The sequence below is a fragment of the Miniopterus natalensis genome, chromosome 5 (assembly GCF_054644295.1).
Source record: "Miniopterus natalensis isolate mMinNat1 chromosome 5, mMinNat1.hap1, whole genome shotgun sequence".
Taxonomy (NCBI): domain Eukaryota; kingdom Metazoa; phylum Chordata; class Mammalia; order Chiroptera; family Miniopteridae; genus Miniopterus; species Miniopterus natalensis.
Genome location: NC_142085.1, coordinates 7,091,773 through 7,109,905, shown reverse-complemented (window position 1 = coordinate 7,109,905; position 18,133 = coordinate 7,091,773). Strand labels below are relative to the sequence as shown.

Below are 18,133 nucleotides of genomic sequence, written 5' to 3'. Positions count from 1 at the left end.
AATTCTTGTTAGCACTGAATTGGTGCCAATAGCCATCGACCATTGGTTGACACTATGCAGTTTTTTTTTGTTCGGATTCTAAGAGATGAAGTTCATGAGCATTTAGAGAATGCCTGGTTTAATAAATATAGCTTTTTTTTTTAGTTATTATTCTTTGAAATTCACAAGTGCCCCCGTTGAAATGCTTTAAAAAATGTTAACATTTATCATGTATTGACCTCTAGTGCAAATGAAAGCATTATAAAAGGCATTCTTTTACAGGCGAGTTTGCTGGTGCTCTTAGCGAACTTGCATGTCACTGTCTTAGCTGTCAGTCTTAGCCAGCGATTTTCAACCTTTTTCATCTCATGGCACACAAACTAACTACTAAAATCCTGCTGCACACCAAAAAATATATTACATTTTCCTCCACCTGACAGAAAAAAAAAAAAAGGTATAATTTTTATTCATTCACACTGGACAGCCATTGTTGTGTTGGCTGTTGTCACTTTTTTAACTTGACAATTTGAGGGAGAAGGGGTCATGTCTTACACATTCTCATGGCTCACTGCTGTGCCGCCTCACACTGGTTGAAAATCGTGCCTTAAAGAGATGAGTCCCGACTCAACTTCCACCCTCATCCCTGGGGAGTCAGAATGAATTATTGTTTCTAGTATTTCAGAATCACTCAGTACGTGATGATCTGTGATGCACACTCCCCACCCTCCTTCCCTGTTTTAGACTTTGGGGCGAAAGGATAAAAAGGGTATGCTGACGCCTGGGAGGGAGGAGGAAGGCGCCCTCCCCTAAGCTTCACCTCTCTCAGCACCACGTCCCATTGACCATGCCGGGTCTGGCCTCAGAGAGTTTATTACAAAATAAGGAGGAATGTCTGAGGAAGATTCACTCGTCATAGAATTTGGGCAGCTCATTGCCCAAGATCACTCGATGGTCCACACCAGCAGCTGTAATAGTGACCAGGTAGATGACACCCCCACTCGAGCCGTCCCGGCTCATGGCCAGAGCGATAGCTGCAGAGGGTTCAAGTTGGAGAGAGAGAGGGAGAGAGAGAATCACTTACCTTCAAAAACCATTTCCTTCCCCTCCTGTCCATAAGCCTGCTACCACCTTCCAACCTCAAAGCCCATCTCCTAGAGGGGCATAGTTAGTGATGTGCTAATAAACCAACTTAAAAGTAGAAAACCTTTATATGGAACATCTCCAAATGTACATGGTCTCAATACTCCTGCCATGATTCATTTTAAGTTATAAATAGCTTAACCAGCAACTCCCAAATCCTTGAATATTTAACAGTTGGCGCTCAGGAGCTAGCCCCGAGCCAGCACCAGGCACCACTGGTTCTTACTGTAGCCACATTTCTTAGTTTTCTGTACTCAGAACAGTCCTGGTTTATGCCTTTTGTCCTGAAGTCCCATCTAGTTTAGCATTTGTCCTGCCCCCTTTCACTCTCAAAAATGTCCCAGTTTGGGCATTAAACTAAATGGTCACCCACGTAGTCCACTTTCTGTTCCCCCTCTTCACAACCTTCCCATGTTAAAAGCCCTCCCAGCACCTTTGCACTTGGCTAATTACCCTCCGTGGTGAAGCGCCTGCACTCCTCAGGGGACATGCCCGGTTTATACGCTGCGTCCACATAACCGTAGATGTAGGTGCTGCCAGAGCCACCAATGGCAAAGGGCTGTCGAGTCAGCATTCCCCCCATTGTTCCATACACCTGGGGGAGGCATCCTCAAGTCAGACTAGAGAAGCACCCATCCTCTACTTGCCACCCAGACAAGCAGGTGGTCTCCACGCTCTGCAGTGAAGCCCCGTATCCCCTGTCCCTGTTGGTGGAGACTGTCCTATGCTTTCAGGGGCAGTGTCTTTGGAACTCACTGCTAGAAGGACATAGGACCACTAACTCCACCTTGAGGGGACCAGGGAACACCAAGGGAGGGAGTGCATTGGGAGAGACTCACCTGGCCCCCTTCACGATGGTCCCAGCCGGCTACCATGAGATGTGCAGACAGTTCCTCCCGATATTTATAGCTAATATTTCTCACCACGTTTGCAGCAGCCAGAACGAGGGGAGGTTCTTCCAGTTCCATCCTGAAGGAAACGTTAGGAGGGAGGGGTCCATATAATCTCCTGAAGCTGTACCCTCCTTTGCCCTTACCATTATCCCTGCCAAGTGACGCTTGCAACCTGTAGCTCCAATAGGTCAAACTGCAGCTCCCCTCCCAAGTGCACAAGGAAGCCAAGTCTCACACCTCCCATGGGTAAGAAGATTTCAGTTGCAAGCAATCATGCCCTCCTTTACTCTGTCCCTCCCGCCACTCCCCAGTGCTATAACTCTGGGCTGCAAGAGCCCTGCCTTTGTTGGTAAAAGCAGATAAGCCTTACTTCGGCCCAACGACCTTGGCTCCCCATAGGATATGTGGGCAACATCATTTTCTTCCTCGTTATTTATATTAGGATAGTGATTTGCAGTTCTCAAACTGCCTTCATTTGATTCTCAAAACAACCATCTGGTGAGGTAGGGTAGGTGCTACTATCTCCGATTTACAGATGTGCAAACCAGCTTGGAGAGATTCAAGTGCTGGGTAAAAGCTAATAAAAGCAGGAGTCAAAACCAGGTTTTTTGTTTTCCACTGCAGTGCTCCTGGGACAGGGCACTGTATGGGGGTTCACTGGTTGTAGCGTGAGGACCCCAAAGCTTCCTACCCATGGAGCTCCAGCTGGTAGGCAGCCATGTCGGCCACGGCCTGGGCATCAGCAGCCGAACCAGAGAGGGCACAGTAGATGCGATGGTGTAAGGGGGACAGCTTGTCAAACACGCGGTTCACCACAGCCTCTCTGTGGGGAAGAAGTCAGCAGTCATCAGCACTAGAGTTGCAGGAGTTCTTGAGGTTAATCGTCCAGTGTTTCTCAAACTTATTTGACAAGAGAACAGCTATGGACTGCATGAAATTTAATGCTTGGATTAAAGCAGGAAGCAAAAATCACCTCAGCTAAATGAAACACTGCAAGTAATCCAAATTAGACTTATTTTCAGGTTTAGATTTTATAATAAAATTAAAAAAATACTAAGCTAAGAATGATGTTACTCATCAATTTTTCTTTGCTATTAACCATTTTGAAGAAGTTATGTGTTCTATGGGACATAAAGCAATATTGACCTGGTCCCATACATTCATTCTGCCTGTGAGGAAACTGGCCAGGAGGAGAAGACAAAATTAGTTTAATATGTGATAGATGAGAAAGGAGGATGCCTGCTTGACAGACCCGTCTTTTCTACCTCTAAATATAGATGGAAGGAGGCCTCTCAAATCTCTAGCCACACCCCCTTTTCAGACCCTGCTCCTTGCAGGAAAGGCAAGGAACACCCAGGCCCCGGTCCTCCATGAATTCAGAGACACAAGTGCCCACCCAATACCTAATTACAGTGACCTTTCTGAAAGCCAGCTCCATTTCTGCAAAGCTCCGGTTCACCAGAGCTTCACGAGTGGGTAAGAAAATTGCGCCTTGGGGGCCACTGGCTCCCTTCCAAAGCATATACCTCCACTGGTACTTACCCTGCGGACACCCTGGAATCAGAGCCCATCACAACGCCCCCATCAAACTCTACTGCCATGATGGTTGTCTGCAGAGAGAGGGGGAATGTCAGCACAGGAAGAGCCTCGACCCTCTCGCATCAGAGGAGAGGAAACATTCCCAGAGACGGGCAGGGGCTGGCTCAAGGTCACACAGAAATTCAGGCCAGCGCTGACTCCCAGAAGGGGAGTTTTCTCCATCTTTCCATTTTTCTCTACTGTCTCTCCTGGCTGCAAGAGGATGCCACAGCTTGGCCATGGTACAACACGGGGGACTGCAGCGGAAGCCCAGCCTTCTGTGTGGAGCCCTTTTCACTTCGGGAGAGGAGGGAGATGAGGCTCTGAGAGGCAGGCGTTTGGCTCAGGGGGCCCTTCCAAGCACCAGCGAGACAGCCCCACAAGGGAACTGCAGGCTCCATCACATGTGCTCATGTGTGCAGGTGTGGTACAGACCTGACACAGCAAGTTACCCCGACCTTGGAAAACAAGCTCAGGTCCTTTTTGAGCCCAGAATCCTCCACCCGACACCTCCTTAATCAGAAGCGAGCTCTTTCACAGGGAAGCATTGAGGGGGGCCGTGGTCAGCAGGGCCACTCTCAAGGAAGGAGGAAAGCTGCAAGGAACACAAGACGGGTTAAAAGAGAGGTTTCATTTAAGGATTTCTGATCAAGAGGTAAGGAGATATCTTAGGAGTCAGGAGGAGAGATCTGTACCAAGCGAGGACTTGACTGGAGAGCTTGAGCTGACCTTTCCAGGTCAGGAAAAGAAATCAAGGAAGAGTGAAGAGCTTAAGGCTACACTTTTTCTACTTCTGTTGAGCTTGGAAAAGCCTTAAAGATCCCTGGTTCAAATGAGAAACTGAGTCGTAGGGAAAGTGAGTGACTTCTCCGAGGTCACACAGCTATTAGCACACTGGAGACTAAAGTCCAGGTCTAACTGCCATCCCCTCTTCAGCTTCCACCTCCTGCCTTTTGGGGCTGGTGTGGCAGCGAGGGGAGATTTCCTAGCTTTAAGAGGTTTTACTGCTCCTTCTCACGGCCCTGGCCCCGGGGATGCGGCCTGGGCGCCTTTCTGCACACTGATTACCACGAATCAGGGCCAGAGGACGGCGGCAACCGCATCCTCAAGTTACTCCTCCGTAACAAAGTGCCCCCAGCCCAGGGGGGTGCAGTGGCCTGGGACCCGAAGCCGGCCAGTCTTGGGCTGCCTTACCCCCGGGGCAAAGTCCCCCAGCACGTGCCTGGGAGCGGGCAGGGACGGGGGCCGGCAGCCCGCGCCCTGGGCCAAGCTGGGGAGGGGCACGGCCGGGCACATGCGACCCGCTGTCAGTGCGTGCCATGGTTACCAGGTGCCAATTCCTGGAAAGTCTGAGTGATGAGCTGGCCCTCCTCAATCAGTGCACGTTCTCCTCTCCCAAATGCTGTCCTATTTCACCCAGGGCACCATTTCCCCAACTCTGCGCCCTTCCCAAACCCGTCCTTGATTTAACCAGCCCCCCTCTCTAGCCCAGAGTGAAAGCGAAAGCTCTTTAGAGCAGCTTCCCCTTGCGCTTCCAGCTAAGAGCCGAAGCACCCCCTTTTCCACCAGCCTCGCGGGCGCAGCCCCTTCACGGGCCCTAGACAGTCCCCTTCAGAATGGAAACGCTGTGTATCCACCGCGGGGACGGGCACTGGGCACACGCCACCTCCCCACTCTTGGTCTCCGCATTCACTTTGGTGCTTCCAGAGCCCCCCAAGGCGCTCCACCACCTCCCCCCTTCTGCTAACCCTCAAGCCCAGGCCCATTACCCCAGTGTGGACTTCTCCGGCCCGGGGCAAGTCCCCGGTGGGTGGTCCCGCTCGCAGCATCCCGGCGCCGCGCTCCCAGCTGCCGCCCGCGCCGAGTTCCGACTCCGGACCTCGCTGCGCGCAGCCTGCAGTCCCGCCCCTTCGCCGCGCCCGCCAGGGGGCGCCCGTGTCCTCCTTGCTGGCCTCGCGCCAGGCGCCAACCTGTGCGGGCCGGTTCTGCCCGGAGACAGGTGACCAAGAGCCCCGCCCCGAGGCGGGCCGCGGAGTCCCGACCAATGGATCCCAGCGGGAGGAGGCGCGGGAGGAGGAGGGCGGGGTGCGCGTGGCGGAGAAGGTGGAGCCTGAGGGCGGCTCCTCGGAACCCGAGCTCTTGGCTTCCACGCCTCTCCGCAGAAGGCCCGCCCGCGCAGGTTGGAGGTGGGCGGGCGGAGCGAGCCGCGGCGCTTTCGGTTCCTCTTTCCCTGAAACCGCTCGCTTCTGGGCAGCGCGGCCAGGCTCGGCGGGCCCGGGATTTTCCGGAGCCCCGCCCCGCCCGGCCCGGCCCCGCTCGGGGCAGCCGCCCGCCCCGCGCTCGGGCGCCGACGGGGACGCGCTCGGAGCTCCCGGCCCGGACAGCCAGAGGCCCAGGCCATGGCCGGCTCGGGGCCCCCCGCTCCCCGCGGGAGCCTCCGCCTGCCGTGCGCTTCCCCGGCGTGGCTGGGGCCGGCGCTGCTGCTGCTGGCCGACGGGGCGCTGCTGCGGCCGGCGCTGCCCCGGGTGGCGGCCCTGCTGGTGCCCGCCGCGCTGCCGCTGCTCCGGGTCTGGGTGGCGGGCCTGGGCCGCTGCGCCGGGCTCTGGCTGGGCGCCCGTGCGGTGCGCAGGGCGGCGGCGGGCGCCAAGGGGGCAGGCGCCCGGGGAGGGCTGGCCGCGCTGGAGCCGCTGGCGGCGGCGCTGGGCTTGGCCCTGCCCGGACTCGCCCTGTTCCGGGAGCTGCGCTCGGGGGGCCGCCCCCGGGACGCCGACAGCACCGGGCTGCTGCGCTGGGGCAGCCGCCCCGACGCCTTCGCGCTCAGCTACGCGGCGGCCCTGGCCGCGGCCGCCCTGTGGCACAAGCTCCGCGGCCTTTGGGTGCGGGGAGGCGGCGGGGGCTCCGCGGACGCGGTCCGTCGGCTCCTAGGCTGCCTGGGCTCGGAGATCCGCCGCCTCCCGCTCATTCTGGTCCTGTTGGTCCTCTCCTGTCTCGGTGAGTGGTCGGGGTCCGGACGGACGCCGGGGACGGGGCAGAGGTCAAGAGGCGTGGTCAGTGAGACGGGCTAGCGGGTCAGCGCAGGCCACCCAGCCCCGGCCTTAAGGGGACCCCCCCCCCGCCCCGGGCATCTTACCCCGTGACCTCTGGGCCTCCCTCCCAGGGCAGCGCCTCGGGGTCTGGCGGGGCCACGGGGCTGGATTCCAGGGCGGCCCGTCAGCTGCGGGGCTGTGCTGTCCCTGTGCCGCCCTCCAGGGGGGCGAGGGCTGGGGGGCGAGGGGTGGGGGGGCGAGGGCTGGGGGGGGCGAGGGCTGGGGGGGCGAGGGGTGGGGGAGGCGAGGGGTGGGGGGGCGAGGGCTGGGGGGGCGAGGGCTGGGGGGGGCGGGCTGGGGGAGGCGAGGGCTGGGGGAGGCGAGGGCTGGGGGGGCGAGGGCTGGGGGGGAGGGCTGGGGGAGGCGAGGGCTGGGGGGGCGAGGGCTGGGGGGCGAGGGCTGGGGGACGGCTGCCCCCCTTACACGCGGGATCTGTGACCCACACCTCGCTCCCTCCCCAGGGGAGATGGCCATTCCATTCTTCACCGGCCGCCTCACTGACTGGATTCTACAAGATGGGACGGCCACTGCCTTCACGGCGAACATAACCCTCATGTCCATTCTCACCATAGCCAGGTCTGGGGGCCCAAGCCGGGAGGCTGAGAATCGGGGACCCTGAAAAAGAGGGAGCTGGAAGTTGGGGCTGCCACCCAAAGTGCACTTCTGCGGGGACCTGGCCTCTGTTCCCTGACCCCCCTGCCTCTCTCTAGTGCAGTGCTGGAGTTCCTGGCCGATGGGGTCTACAACAGCACCATGGGCCGCGTGCACAGCCGCCTGCAGGGCGAGGTGTTTCGGGCTGTCCTGCGCCAGGAAACAGAGTTTTTCCAACAGAACCAAACAGGTTTCCCATGAAACCCCTTCACCATACATCCACATGCTAGTTATAACCCCGTATGTCCCCTTTACTTATAACCTTGGTCTCTCTCACATAGACATTGTCATTTCTTATTCTGGTGTACCTCCAGAGCAAAATATTGAACTCTTTACCTTAAGGAAAACCCAGTTTTCCACCCAAGGCTTTTACATAAATTTATCCCTCTATGAGTATTTAGATAGAATTGCAAACCTGGAACTTTTGAGCTCACAGTGTCCAAGTGCCTCGTTTTACAGAGAAGGAAACTGAGGCCTAGACCCTAAATGCTGAAACCTGCATGGTCACAAATGGATAGTGATGAACTGGGAGACAGAACCCATCTCTTGATTTCAAATCCAGTGCTTGGTAGAAATCTAATGGGGGTGCAGAAAACCAAAATCCTTAGCATTAAGGAGAAATAGTCTTTCCCCCTAGTAACAGCAGGAGGCTTAATAAGTGGAAAGGAAGAATGAACCGCAGAGACCATGGAGTCTTGCTCAGTTCACATGCTAGAAGTCATGACCACCACAGTCTCCTGGGCCCCTTTCTAGCAGAACCCTCCGTTTCTCTCCAGCTCTGTTACATGACCAGCTTAAGCTGTCCCTGCCTATGTGTGTAGAATGGGGTATACAAGTCCTTTAAGGAACAGAAATCTGCCAGAGAAGTGGGAATTTACATGGGTGTCAGTTTCTTTATAGTTAAATGAAAGCTTTTGGCCAGACTTTTCTGCTCTAACACACTCCCTGCCTTCAGATCCCAGAACTTCCCTATATCTCTCACCTTATTTTCCCCAGCATCCTTAGAACACCATGTTGACACCCCTCCCTCTGGCACCCTGGCCCACTGCTAGTCCCTCCTATCCCTCTGACACTCTCATTCACTCCACTTTCTCTTCCCAACCTCTGGCAGGTGCCATCACATCTCGGGTAACAGAGGACACGTCCACCCTGAGTGAGTCTCTGAGTGAGAAGCTGAACCTGTTGCTGTGGTACCTGGTGCGGGGGCTGTGTCTCTTGGGGCTCATGCTCTGGGGGTCACTGTCCCTCACCCTGGTCACTCTGGTCGCCCTGCCTCTGCTTTTCCTTCTGCCTAAGAAGCTTGGAAAACGGTACCAGGTATGTCCAGGGAGTTGCTTCACCCTACACAGACCCTCATCTCCCACTTTGGTGGACTCAGTTCCTCAGCGATTCTCCATCTTCATGGACTTCCTGTCCCTATAGTCCATGTTCCCAGACTCTGTGGGAGTGTTGATCTTCCTTTCTCTGTGCCTTCTCTTCTAACTCCCGCCCGCAATCTGTCTTTAAGAACACGGCCACCATCTCAAGAGCATGACCCCTACCACCCTCCTGAGCCATTTTCTCCTCTGATCTCTTTGGCATCCAGGGCATAGAGCTGTGTCCTCTTCTGTCCTGTCTGTCTGTCCCTTCTCACCTTTCATCTCCAACCTGGTAACTCAGGTACTAGTGTCTCTATGGTTTGCCAACCTTGTGTGACATCTCTTGTCTGTGTCTCCGCAGGCGCTAGCAGCACAGGTGCAGGAATCTCTGGCGAAGTCCAGCCAGGTGGCCATTGAGGCTTTGTCAGCCATTCCTACGGTCCGGAGCTTTGCCAATGAGGAGGGCGAGGCCCAGAAGTTTAGGCAAAAACAGCAGGAAATGAAGACACTCAACCAGAAAGAGGCCCTGGCCTATGCAGTCAACCTCTGGACCACCAGTGTGAGCACCTGGAGATGAATGCCCATTCCCTTGTCCCCGAGATGCCTTGGCTCTACTCCCTTTCCCTTGACCCTGCTCCACAGTCCTCCACTGGGCAATGGTTGGTTCATCCTAGCAATCTGAGGCTCAGTCACCCCACTCCGTGCTCCTGACCCACTCCCTCTTTTTAGGCTAGATGGCTTCCTTTCACTGTGATACACAAAACATACCTAACCCCCCTTTTAGGAAGATGCCACGTCTTCCAGCCCTAGGACCTTCCTTTGCTTTACAGGGGGTGCTCAGGGAGCCATACATTCCTGTGCCTAGGCCCACCTCATGTGTGGATGTGCTAGTGAGAACCACGAGAGTAGCAGAAGCCAAGGTGGGGGGGCATCTGTGATGCAATTGAAGACAACTAGCCCAGCAATGACAAGTTCCTGGCTTGGTGATGTCATTTACTAGCTCTGTGACCATGGCCTCGTAACTTACCTTCTCTGAGACGGTTTCCCCATTTTAAAAAATGAGAGTGATATAACCTTGTTCATAGGGCTCTTGATATGAATGTTAGATTATGTTACATTCATGAAAGCCTTTTGTAAAGAGCAAAATGCTCCCCAGACAAGGTGATAATGGTGATGGTGATGACTTCTAGCATGAACTGAGTGAGACTCCATGGTCTCTGTGGTTCCTTCTTCCTTTCCACTTATTGAGCCTCCTGCTGTGACTAGGGGGAAGGGGACTTTCTTTCTCCTTAATGCTGAGGATTCTGGTTCTTTGCACCCTGTTAGATTTCTACAGCAATCCCTTTTCTCTGTGGTCTCCCCACAGATCTCAGGGATGCTGCTGAAGGTGGGAATCCTATATATCGGTGGGCAGCTGGTAACAAGTGGGGCTGTGAGCAGTGGGAACCTCGTCACATTTGTCCTCTACCAGATCCAGTTCACCGCAGCTGTTGAGGTGAGGTCCTTCCAGTTTCACTCCCAGTACCCCTCCTTCCCCATGCCCTTGCCATCCATGTCGCTTTCCTTCCGTTCTTTACCCATCTCACATCTCACATCACACAACCCTGGAAGCAGACTAGGAGCCCCCCCCCCCCCCCTCACCATTCATATCTCCCTTCCAGGTACTGCTCTCCACCTACCCCAATGTGCAGAAGGCTGTGGGCTCCTCAGAGAAAATATTTGAGTATCTGGACCGGATCCCTTGCTGCCCAGCCAGTGGTGTGTTGACTCCTTCGAACTTGGAGGGCCTTGTTCAGTTCCAAGACGTCTCCTTCGCCTACCCCAACCGCCCAGATGTCCCAGTGCTGCAGGTACAACCTCCCAGTCCTTGCATTCCACCACCATACTCTCAACTCTTCCATCCTAAATTGTCTTCCTCACTTCAGCCTGCTTAACACCAGGTAGAGATAGAGCCTTCCTAACCCCTCAAAGGCAAAAGTGAGCACCATCTGTTCCATAAAACTGCCCCAAACTGAAGAACCAGTTTGGATTTCCAAGAAGAATGGGAGAGGAGGCTCTCAGGGAGGAATCCCTCACATCCCAAGGAATTGCTAAGGAAATCTGTGCCCCCGCCTCCCAGCTTTCCTCTTTCTTTCCCTTTGTGCTTTTGAAGGTGATTTTTTTCTGTGTTCTCATGGTATCTGATACCAAGTATGTAGCATAGAGGTGCCGAGTCTTTCTTTCTGTCTTTGCCTCACCTTCCATTTCTACTCCTCTGGGAGTTATCACCCCCAAGGAGCAGAGGTCTCTGCATGTGGGAGGGGAGGCGTGACTATATCTCCCCATTTTTCTCGTTTCTTCCCTGGGGTAAGACATCGTGCTATGTAATGAGACAGTGACAGCCTCAGGGTTAGTGGCCTCAGTTGGCCTCTTACCGTGTGATTGATGCTCTGGCCTCCAGGGGCTGACGTTCACCCTGCGGCCCGGCGAGGTGATGGCGCTGGTGGGGCCCAACGGGTCCGGGAAGAGCACGGTGGCGGCCCTGCTGCAGAATCTGTACCAGCCCACAGCGGGGAAGCTGCTGCTGGATGGGGAGCCCCTTCCCCAGTATGAGCACCGCTACCTGCACCGGCAGGTGAGCAAGAAGGTGGCCTGGTGGAGGGTGCGGAGCACCAAGTAAGAAGAATATTCTCACTGAGCACTCACTGAACATGCTGAAGAAGGGTTGGGGAATGATGGGAGACCCTGGGTAGAGACGGGGAATGGCCAGGAGAGAGGGTGTGTAACTTTGTGATATGATATCTTGAATAGTTTGAGTCTTTAATCTTTGTATAACCATCCGGTATTTCTTGTTCCATGACTCTCTGTCATGTTGTGTCCCAGATAGCTGCAGTGGGACAAGAGCCACAGCTGTTTGGAAGAAGTTTCCGAGAAAATATTGCCTATGGCCTGATCCAGAAGCCAACTCTGGAGGAGATCACAGCTGCTGCAGTGGAGTCTGGAGCCCATAGTTTCATCTCTGAACTCCCGCAGGGCTATGACACAGGTGCTCTGTCCATTCATGTCACCACCCAGACAGCCGTGCCTTCCTGGAACCCCAGTAGTCTTGCCTCTGCTCATCAGTTCCTCTCGCCCCACTGACGTCAGTTTGAAGTTTTAAGATCTTGTTCCTCTGGCTCCTTCATCCTTACATCTTCAGAACTCCTCCACCTTTCCAGAACCTTTCCTGTCCGGCTGCATCCACTATTCCTTGTTCCATGAGTCTTTGTCATATTTTGTCCTGGGTGACTGCAGTCCCTGGTGTGTGCATGTGTGCCTGTGTGCTCGTGGGTTCACATGTGGTTACCCAGCTGTCACCTTGTCTCTGCAGAGGTAGGTGAAGCTGGGAGCCAGCTATCAGGGGGTCAGCGACAGGCAGTGGCCTTGGCTCGAGCGCTGATCCGGAAACCACGTGTACTCATCCTGGACGATGCTACCAGTGCCCTGGATGCAAACAGCCAGTTACGGGTGAGACAGTCTTCTTAATGCCTGTGTCCCACCCATCTTCCCTCCCTCCCTCATCCTGTGTTAGTTATACTAGCACTGTAATTACCCAAACTGGTCCTTGCGATTCTCAGCTCCTGTTAGCTTCTCCTCAAGATGCCTAGAAACACTTACAAGAGTACTGACATTCTCTGAATCTCTGAAGCCAGACATAAGGAAAAGACCACCCTAATACCAATATTAATATTAATTGAACTTATACTATTGCCAGGCATGCGACTAGACCCATTGAAGGTACGTCTCCTAATCATCGTGAGTGCTAGGGAGCTGGCCGCTGCTGTCCTCTTTCTGTGGATGGTGAAGTGGAGGCTGAGAGGTCGAATAACCTGCTCGGTGTCATTCATCTGTTGAGTAGCAGAGCCTGGACCCAAATTCAAGTCTGCCTGGCCTGACTTGAATGCTCATGTCTTTACCCCTAAGTTGTACTTCTTTAAAACAGAATATAAAGCATTCTTTATATTTCAGTCCTTAGGTAGAGAGACTATTTGATATCCTTTGCTTTTTTCTTACTGGTTTCACCTTAGGACTCTGACTTTCATTCCACTGTTGCTCCCTCATGTAAACAGTCCTGAACAAATCAAAGGTTTCAGAGAGAAGCAACACGTGGCCACGATCCTGGCGAGGCCTGTGGGCTCTGGCAACACAGATGCCTCTCTGGGCTGGGCGCGGTCCCCAGCTCTGACAGTCTGTCTGTCCTCAGGTGGAGCGTCTCCTGTATGAGAGCCCCGGGCGCTGCTCTCGGTCTGTGCTGCTCATCACCCAGTGTCTCGGCTCCGTGGAGCAGGCTGACCACATCCTCTTTCTGGAAGGAGGCACCATCTCTGAGGCAGGGACCCACCAGCAGCTCATGGAGAACAGGGGACGCTACTGGGCCATGGTGCAGGCTCCTGATGGGCTGGGTGCCCCGGAATGAGACTTCTCATCGCCCTCACTTCTCTCTTCTCTTTAGTGGAGAATTTGGGAACAAAGGTCTTACTGGAGCTGCAGAGTAGTCAGGGCTGACATCCTCAAGTGTAACCCCCTAGGTGATACTTGAAATTCTGCCATGTACATTACCCCCTCTCCAAGCTCCTCTTGAAAAATGCAGGTTTCCTGGAAGAAAACCTGGTTTACAACTGGTGTAACTGGGTTTATAGCCAGGGTCTCTGTGCATTGCACTCTAAAAATGAGAAATATTTAGAATATAAAGAAAGGAAAGATCAGCTACTTTCCAATCGGAGCAAAGGCGTTTATAGGCATAAATGCCCTGTGTGGATTCTTGATATTTATAATAAAATCAGTGTTGTGTACTATGGTTTCTCGCGTTTTCGGTGCACCAAATGGCTCGCTGACTTTTCAGTGCAGTTTTCAGGAGCCCGGTGTCCTCTCTCCTTTAGCATCCCCGTGTTTCACAGCCCTAGGTGCGCCTTCTTTCCCCTAAAGTGTCCTATTCCCTTTGGTTGCACCGCCACCTCCCCGTTCCCCGCTCCCCCCCATGTCCTCCCCCAAGGACGGGCCAGCCTGGGCTACGAGGGCTCCTAGGCACTGGCTGCTCTGCTGGAGGGCGAGCGCCTGCGGGAAGCGCAGGGGCTCGAGCGAGGCGCTCAGACTTCCCCACCTCGCGGCCAGGCCAGGCCCTTTCCCGTGGGCCCGCCTGGGAAATCCGCGTGGCGGGGCGGCTGGTGGCTGCCTTCCAATCAGAGAGGGCCGTGGCTTGTGACGCCGCAGTTGCTGGGCGTATTAGGCCGACACAGGTTGCAAACCGGCGGGGTTAGAGCGGAGCTCGGCGCGGCTCAGTCCGGGAGAAGCAGGCCGGCGGGCGCGGGCGGGGAGGGCAGTTCCTGTGGGTGGCTGCGGGCTGGGCGACCGTTGCACCCCGGGAGGCCCTACGAAGGCCCACGTGGGCAGATTCAGAGACTTCGCCCTCTCCTTGGTGCCCCCGCCCCCACACGCTGCGGGTATATTCTGTTGCCCCCAAACCTGTCCTCAAGACGCAGTGCCCCACCTACTCCGACACCCCTCACTTCTACGAAATGATGCTCCTGTGCACGCCCCTCCCCTCCCCCGACGTGAAGCTGCCCCCAGGCCCTTGCGGACTTCCAGCTTTCGGGTCGAGGCTGCGCCTTTAGAGATGCGACCCGCCCCGCCCCGGACCGGTCCAGAGGACGCCCCGGCCTGGCGGCGTCTCCCCGTAATCTCATCGCCAAGGGGGCTTTCGGGGGCGCCCATCTCTTTCTCCCTTCCTTCTGACAGCCTGTCGCCCGCCGTTTCCCCAGCTCCCGGACGGTGGGCGGGGAAGCCTGTCCGGACGGGATGCACCGGGTGCCCAGACACGCGCTGGCTTCTCGGAACAGGCAGGGGGATGTGGAAAATATCCCGGGTCCCTCCCCTTGAGGCTGCGGGCTTTCGCTTTCACTTCCTTCTGCGAGAGCGGGCAGGTCTCGGGGCGCCGGGCGATCATGGCGCTGCTGGAGGTGTGCGGAGCCCCCCGAGGGCGCACCGGGGACTGGGCTTTCCCCCGCTCGGGAGGCCGGCATTGCTCGGACCCGGGACACTACAGTTTCTCCACGCGATCTCCGGAGCTCGCCCTCCCCCGAGGGGTGCAGGTTGGCGCTGGAAGAGAACGGGGAGGCGGGGGGAGGGCGCGGGGAACGGAGGGTCCCGGAGCGGGCCGCAGGCGGGGAAGCGCGGAGGGGCCGTCCCGAGTCGTGCGGAGCCCCGCCCGGGGACCGAGCCGGGAGGAGGCGTCGCGGCTCACAGCCTGGGGGCTCAGAAGCGCAGGGTAGGACGGAGTGGGAGCGGGGTGGGGGCGCCCCTCGGGAGGCGGAGCGCGTTCCCGCCCGCCGTCCCGCACCCGCGGGCCGGAGCCCTTCCCGCGGCGGCACCGGGCGCGGCGGCTGCGCAGGGTCTTGGGGGACCTATAAAGGAGGGCGGTTGCCCCCCCCCCCCCCCCCCCCCGCCCCGTGTGTCTTGGATGAAATCACTTAGACTAGATTTTGGGCCTCTTTTGTAAAATGCGGATACGAGTGATACACGTGTTTTGTGAGGGTTAAATGACCTGTTACTGAGACAACGTGGAAGTCACCCTTGACGCTGCGGGTTGCGGGGGCACCCGTTTCCTTTCCGCGCGCTGGGAAGCGGGAAGGGCTGGCGTCGCGGGCCTGCGCTTCCCGCCCGAGCCTCGGCGCGCTCGCCAGGGGCTCTCCACGGGCCTCCGCCAGCCCCGCCCGGAGGCCTCACGGCCCTCTCTGCCCTTCCCCCGGACTAGCCCCCCGAGTTCCTCCAGGCCCTGGGTGGCAGCGGAGAGAGGCGCGTTCAGATTGAGCTGGCTCATGGCACGACCACGCTGGCCTTCAAGTTCCAGCACGGGGTGATCGTGGCCGTGGACTCTCGGGCCTCGGCTGGGAGTTACATCGGTGAGTCCCGTTCCTGCAGCCAGCTCGGGGAGCTGCGCCCTGCTCTCCGCGGGACCCCAGCCTCTGCACAGAGCCCCAGCTGATGCTGACCTAGGACACTGGGGAGAGCTGGGGAGGGGGGGCCATTCCTCTTCTCTCAAGGCGCCATCTTCTCCCAGCCACCTTAAAGATGAACAAGGTGATCGAGATCAACCCTTACCTGCTTGGCACCATGTCTGGCTGTGCGGCCGACTGTCAGTACTGGGAGCGCCTGCTGGCCAAGGAGTGCAGGTGGGCCAGGCCTCTCCCCTCCCCGCTAAGCAGCCGGTCAGCTCTGGGCGCTGGGTTCTCCAGATCACGGCTCCTCACCCGCCCCCCTGAACTAATGCAGCATCCTGGCGCTAAAGGAGTATTTCACAAAATAGCCTTTTGGTGATGACCTTCCCCCAAATCTCAGTTCTGTTCCTGTCAATAAGCCAGATAATTTGTCAATTACTTAAGCACTGGTACCATCAATCCTGGTGGGATAGCATCATTGTTACTGTTTTAAAAAGGTGGCTTAGATACTTTAAATTTCAAACCTCTCCCTGATCCTTAGGTCCTACAAAACCATTCCCTTCAAATGCTTATCTCTTTAATCACTTCCTGCCCACCCCTCTCTCTGGGCCCCTCAGAGAGCCAGCCGGCGGCCGCCTCTAAGCTCTCCCCCCACCGCCCTGTCCTCACCCAGACTGTACTACCTGCGGAATGGGGAGCGGATCTCGGTGTCAGCGGCCTCCAAACTGCTCTCCAACATGATGTGCCAGTACCGGGGCATGGGCCTCTCCATGGGCAGCATGATCTGCGGCTGGGACAAGAAGGTGGGTGCTCCTTCTCTCTGTCCCCCACTGCTGACGAGAGATCAGCTCCCCACCGCACACTTCCACTCCCTCCCTGACAAGACACGCGGGCAGTTCCTTCATATCCACGGTCACTTCTGGGTCCAGATGTGGACCGTTGTTTCATAAGCTTGTCCTTTTTTTAAGAGAGAGAGAGGAAGGGAGAAAGATAGAGAGATAGAAACATCAACGAGAGAGAAACATCACAATTGGCAGCCTCCTGCACGTGCCCCGACTGGGAATCGGACCTCAGTCTCCTGGATCCTAGGCCGATGTCCCGCGGCTGAGCCAGGCCCAGTCAGGAAAAAGAGCTGATTTCACGTTTGTTCCTCCCCTCTCTAAAGCTCTATGATTGTTACTAAAGTAACAGTCTCAGATATTCCAAGCTCAAATATTCGTGTGGTAAATTCTTATTCTTTTGTCCAATTTTTATGGGTCACACAAAACTGTGTGTGACCAAGAACTGCCTCTCCATTCTAACCTGGGCCCTGCTTGCGTCCATTAGGGTCCTGGACTCTACTATGTGGATGAGAATGGGACTCGGCTCTCAGGAAGCATGTTCTCCACCGGTAGTGGGCAAAGCTTTGCCTATGGGATCATGGATAGTGGCTACCGGCCCAGTCTTAGCGTTGAAGAGGCCTATGACCTGGGCCGCAGGGCTATTGTCCATGCCACCCACCGAGACAGCTATTCTGGAGGCTTCGTCAATAGTAAGAGACCAGCACTCCCACTCGGCAGCCCTGGGCCGGGAAGGGGGATTTGGCGTTGGGGCACTGGGGGAGGCACAGTGGCGGGGAGGAGGTTTTCAGAGGCAGCCGAGGGGTGCTGACGTCCCAGTAACGGCTGTGGTGTGCGCTGTCCCGGCCTTCACCATAATCTCGTTAATGGGACTTGCCCAAGTGAAGGGGACTCCATGTTCTTTCTCGTTTGCCCACAGTGTACCACATGAAGGAAGACGGTTGGGTGAAAGTGGAAAGCACGGACGTCAGTGACCTGATGCACCAGTACCGGGAGGGCACTCAGTAACTGGCCGCAGCTGGGCAGGCTCCTCCAGGAAAGCCCGCCGCTCAGGGACCTGAGCCAGCTTACCCAGCAGGAGAAAGGGGGCTCACTCTGAGCCCAGAGATAGGGAACCGGCGGCCAGCGGGGTTGGGGCAGACTTTATTCTTTGTATGTTCTCCATTTCAGGGACCATTCCCCCCACCTCAGCCACCCGGGTACAATAAAGGAAACGGTTATAAAGCCTCTGCTTTGTGGCTGAGCGGGCTTGGGGCTGTGGGGACTGGGGGAGGGGAGACAGGAAATAAAGAAGAGCTTTTCCTGAGAAGACAGATCAAATGCCCACCTAAGAAACAGCCTCACCAAATATTTCTCCTGGATGTTCTTTCTGAAACCGGACACAAGGGGTCCAAGGCTGCCTGTCACCACTTGAGCCAAATTTAGCAGAGACAGGGTTGAATCGTCTGTGAGCGTTTATTCCAATAACGCCGGCAGTATGGGAGACAGCCGGCCAGCCTGGAAACTCTGCTCTGTTACACGCCAGTGAGGGAGAGGATGACTCTGCAGCTGCAGCTGCAAGTGTGACAGAGAAGGGGAGGGGCAGGGCTGCAGTCGGGCCTTCAGGAGCTCGAAGTCCAGTAACCAGGTGGCTAATCCTCGGTGATGTTACAAACG

The 18,133-nt window shown here is 56.2% G+C and overlaps 3 protein-coding genes across 3 annotated transcripts; 2 read left to right on the top strand and 1 right to left on the bottom strand.

Moving 5' to 3' along the window:
* Nucleotides 1-622: 622 nt before the first annotated feature.
* On the bottom strand, nt 623-5,419 carry PSMB9 (proteasome 20S subunit beta 9). Its single transcript, XM_016220101.2, has 6 exons — nt 5,360-5,419; nt 3,555-3,622; nt 2,704-2,835; nt 1,959-2,088; nt 1,573-1,714; nt 623-1,010 (listed from the first exon to the last, which is right to left on the bottom strand). Exons 1-6 carry the CDS (start codon nt 5,417-5,419, stop codon nt 883-885), a joined length of 660 nt encoding a protein of 219 aa, XP_016075587.2. The 3' UTR covers nt 623-882.
* A 554-nt stretch (nt 5,420-5,973) lies between these two features.
* On the top strand, nt 5,974-13,499 carry TAP1 (transporter 1, ATP binding cassette subfamily B member). Its single transcript, XM_016220098.2, has 11 exons — nt 5,974-6,581; nt 7,138-7,252; nt 7,387-7,517; nt 8,439-8,644; nt 9,047-9,244; nt 10,052-10,180; nt 10,347-10,535; nt 11,126-11,299; nt 11,548-11,710; nt 12,035-12,171; nt 12,908-13,499. The coding sequence occupies exons 1-11, from the start codon at nt 5,990-5,992 to the stop codon at nt 13,118-13,120; spliced, it is 2,247 nt and encodes a 748-aa protein (XP_016075584.2). The 5' UTR covers nt 5,974-5,989; the 3' UTR covers nt 13,121-13,499.
* A 1,146-nt stretch (nt 13,500-14,645) lies between these two features.
* PSMB8 (proteasome 20S subunit beta 8) lies at nt 14,646-17,492 on the top strand. Its single transcript, XM_016220105.2, has 6 exons — nt 14,646-14,792; nt 15,455-15,602; nt 15,761-15,872; nt 16,312-16,441; nt 16,965-17,169; nt 17,397-17,492. Exons 1-6 carry the CDS (start codon nt 14,646-14,648, stop codon nt 17,483-17,485), a joined length of 831 nt encoding a protein of 276 aa, XP_016075591.2. The 3' UTR covers nt 17,486-17,492.
* Nucleotides 17,493-18,133: the final 641 nt, after the last annotated feature.

Excerpts from the sequence above, each read along its gene's own strand:
- PSMB9 (XM_016220101.2), bottom strand. The coding sequence starts at position 5,419 with ATGCTGCGAGCGGGACCACCCACCGGGGACTTGCCCCGGGCCGGAGAA. Across the intron at positions 2,089-2,703 it reads TACCAGCTGGAGCTCCATGG|GATGGAACTGGAAGAACCTC; the intron begins GTAGGAAGCTTT and ends CGTTTCCTTCAG. Across the intron at positions 1,715-1,958 it reads ACCATCGTGAAGGGGGCCAG|GTGTATGGAACAATGGGGGG; the intron begins GTGAGTCTCTCC and ends TGCCTCCCCCAG.
- TAP1 (XM_016220098.2), top strand. The coding sequence starts at position 5,990 with ATGGCCGGCTCGGGGCCCCCCGCTCCCCGCGGGAGCCTCCGCCTGCCG. Across the intron at positions 6,582-7,137 it reads GTTGGTCCTCTCCTGTCTCG|GGGAGATGGCCATTCCATTC; the intron begins GTGAGTGGTCGG and ends CTCCCTCCCCAG. Across the intron at positions 10,536-11,125 it reads CAGATGTCCCAGTGCTGCAG|GGGCTGACGTTCACCCTGCG; the intron begins GTACAACCTCCC and ends TCTGGCCTCCAG.
- PSMB8 (XM_016220105.2), top strand. The coding sequence starts at position 14,646 with ATGGCGCTGCTGGAGGTGTGCGGAGCCCCCCGAGGGCGCACCGGGGAC. Across the intron at positions 15,603-15,760 it reads CTCGGCTGGGAGTTACATCG|CCACCTTAAAGATGAACAAG; the intron begins GTGAGTCCCGTT and ends ATCTTCTCCCAG. Across the intron at positions 15,873-16,311 it reads CTGCTGGCCAAGGAGTGCAG|ACTGTACTACCTGCGGAATG; the intron begins GTGGGCCAGGCC and ends GTCCTCACCCAG.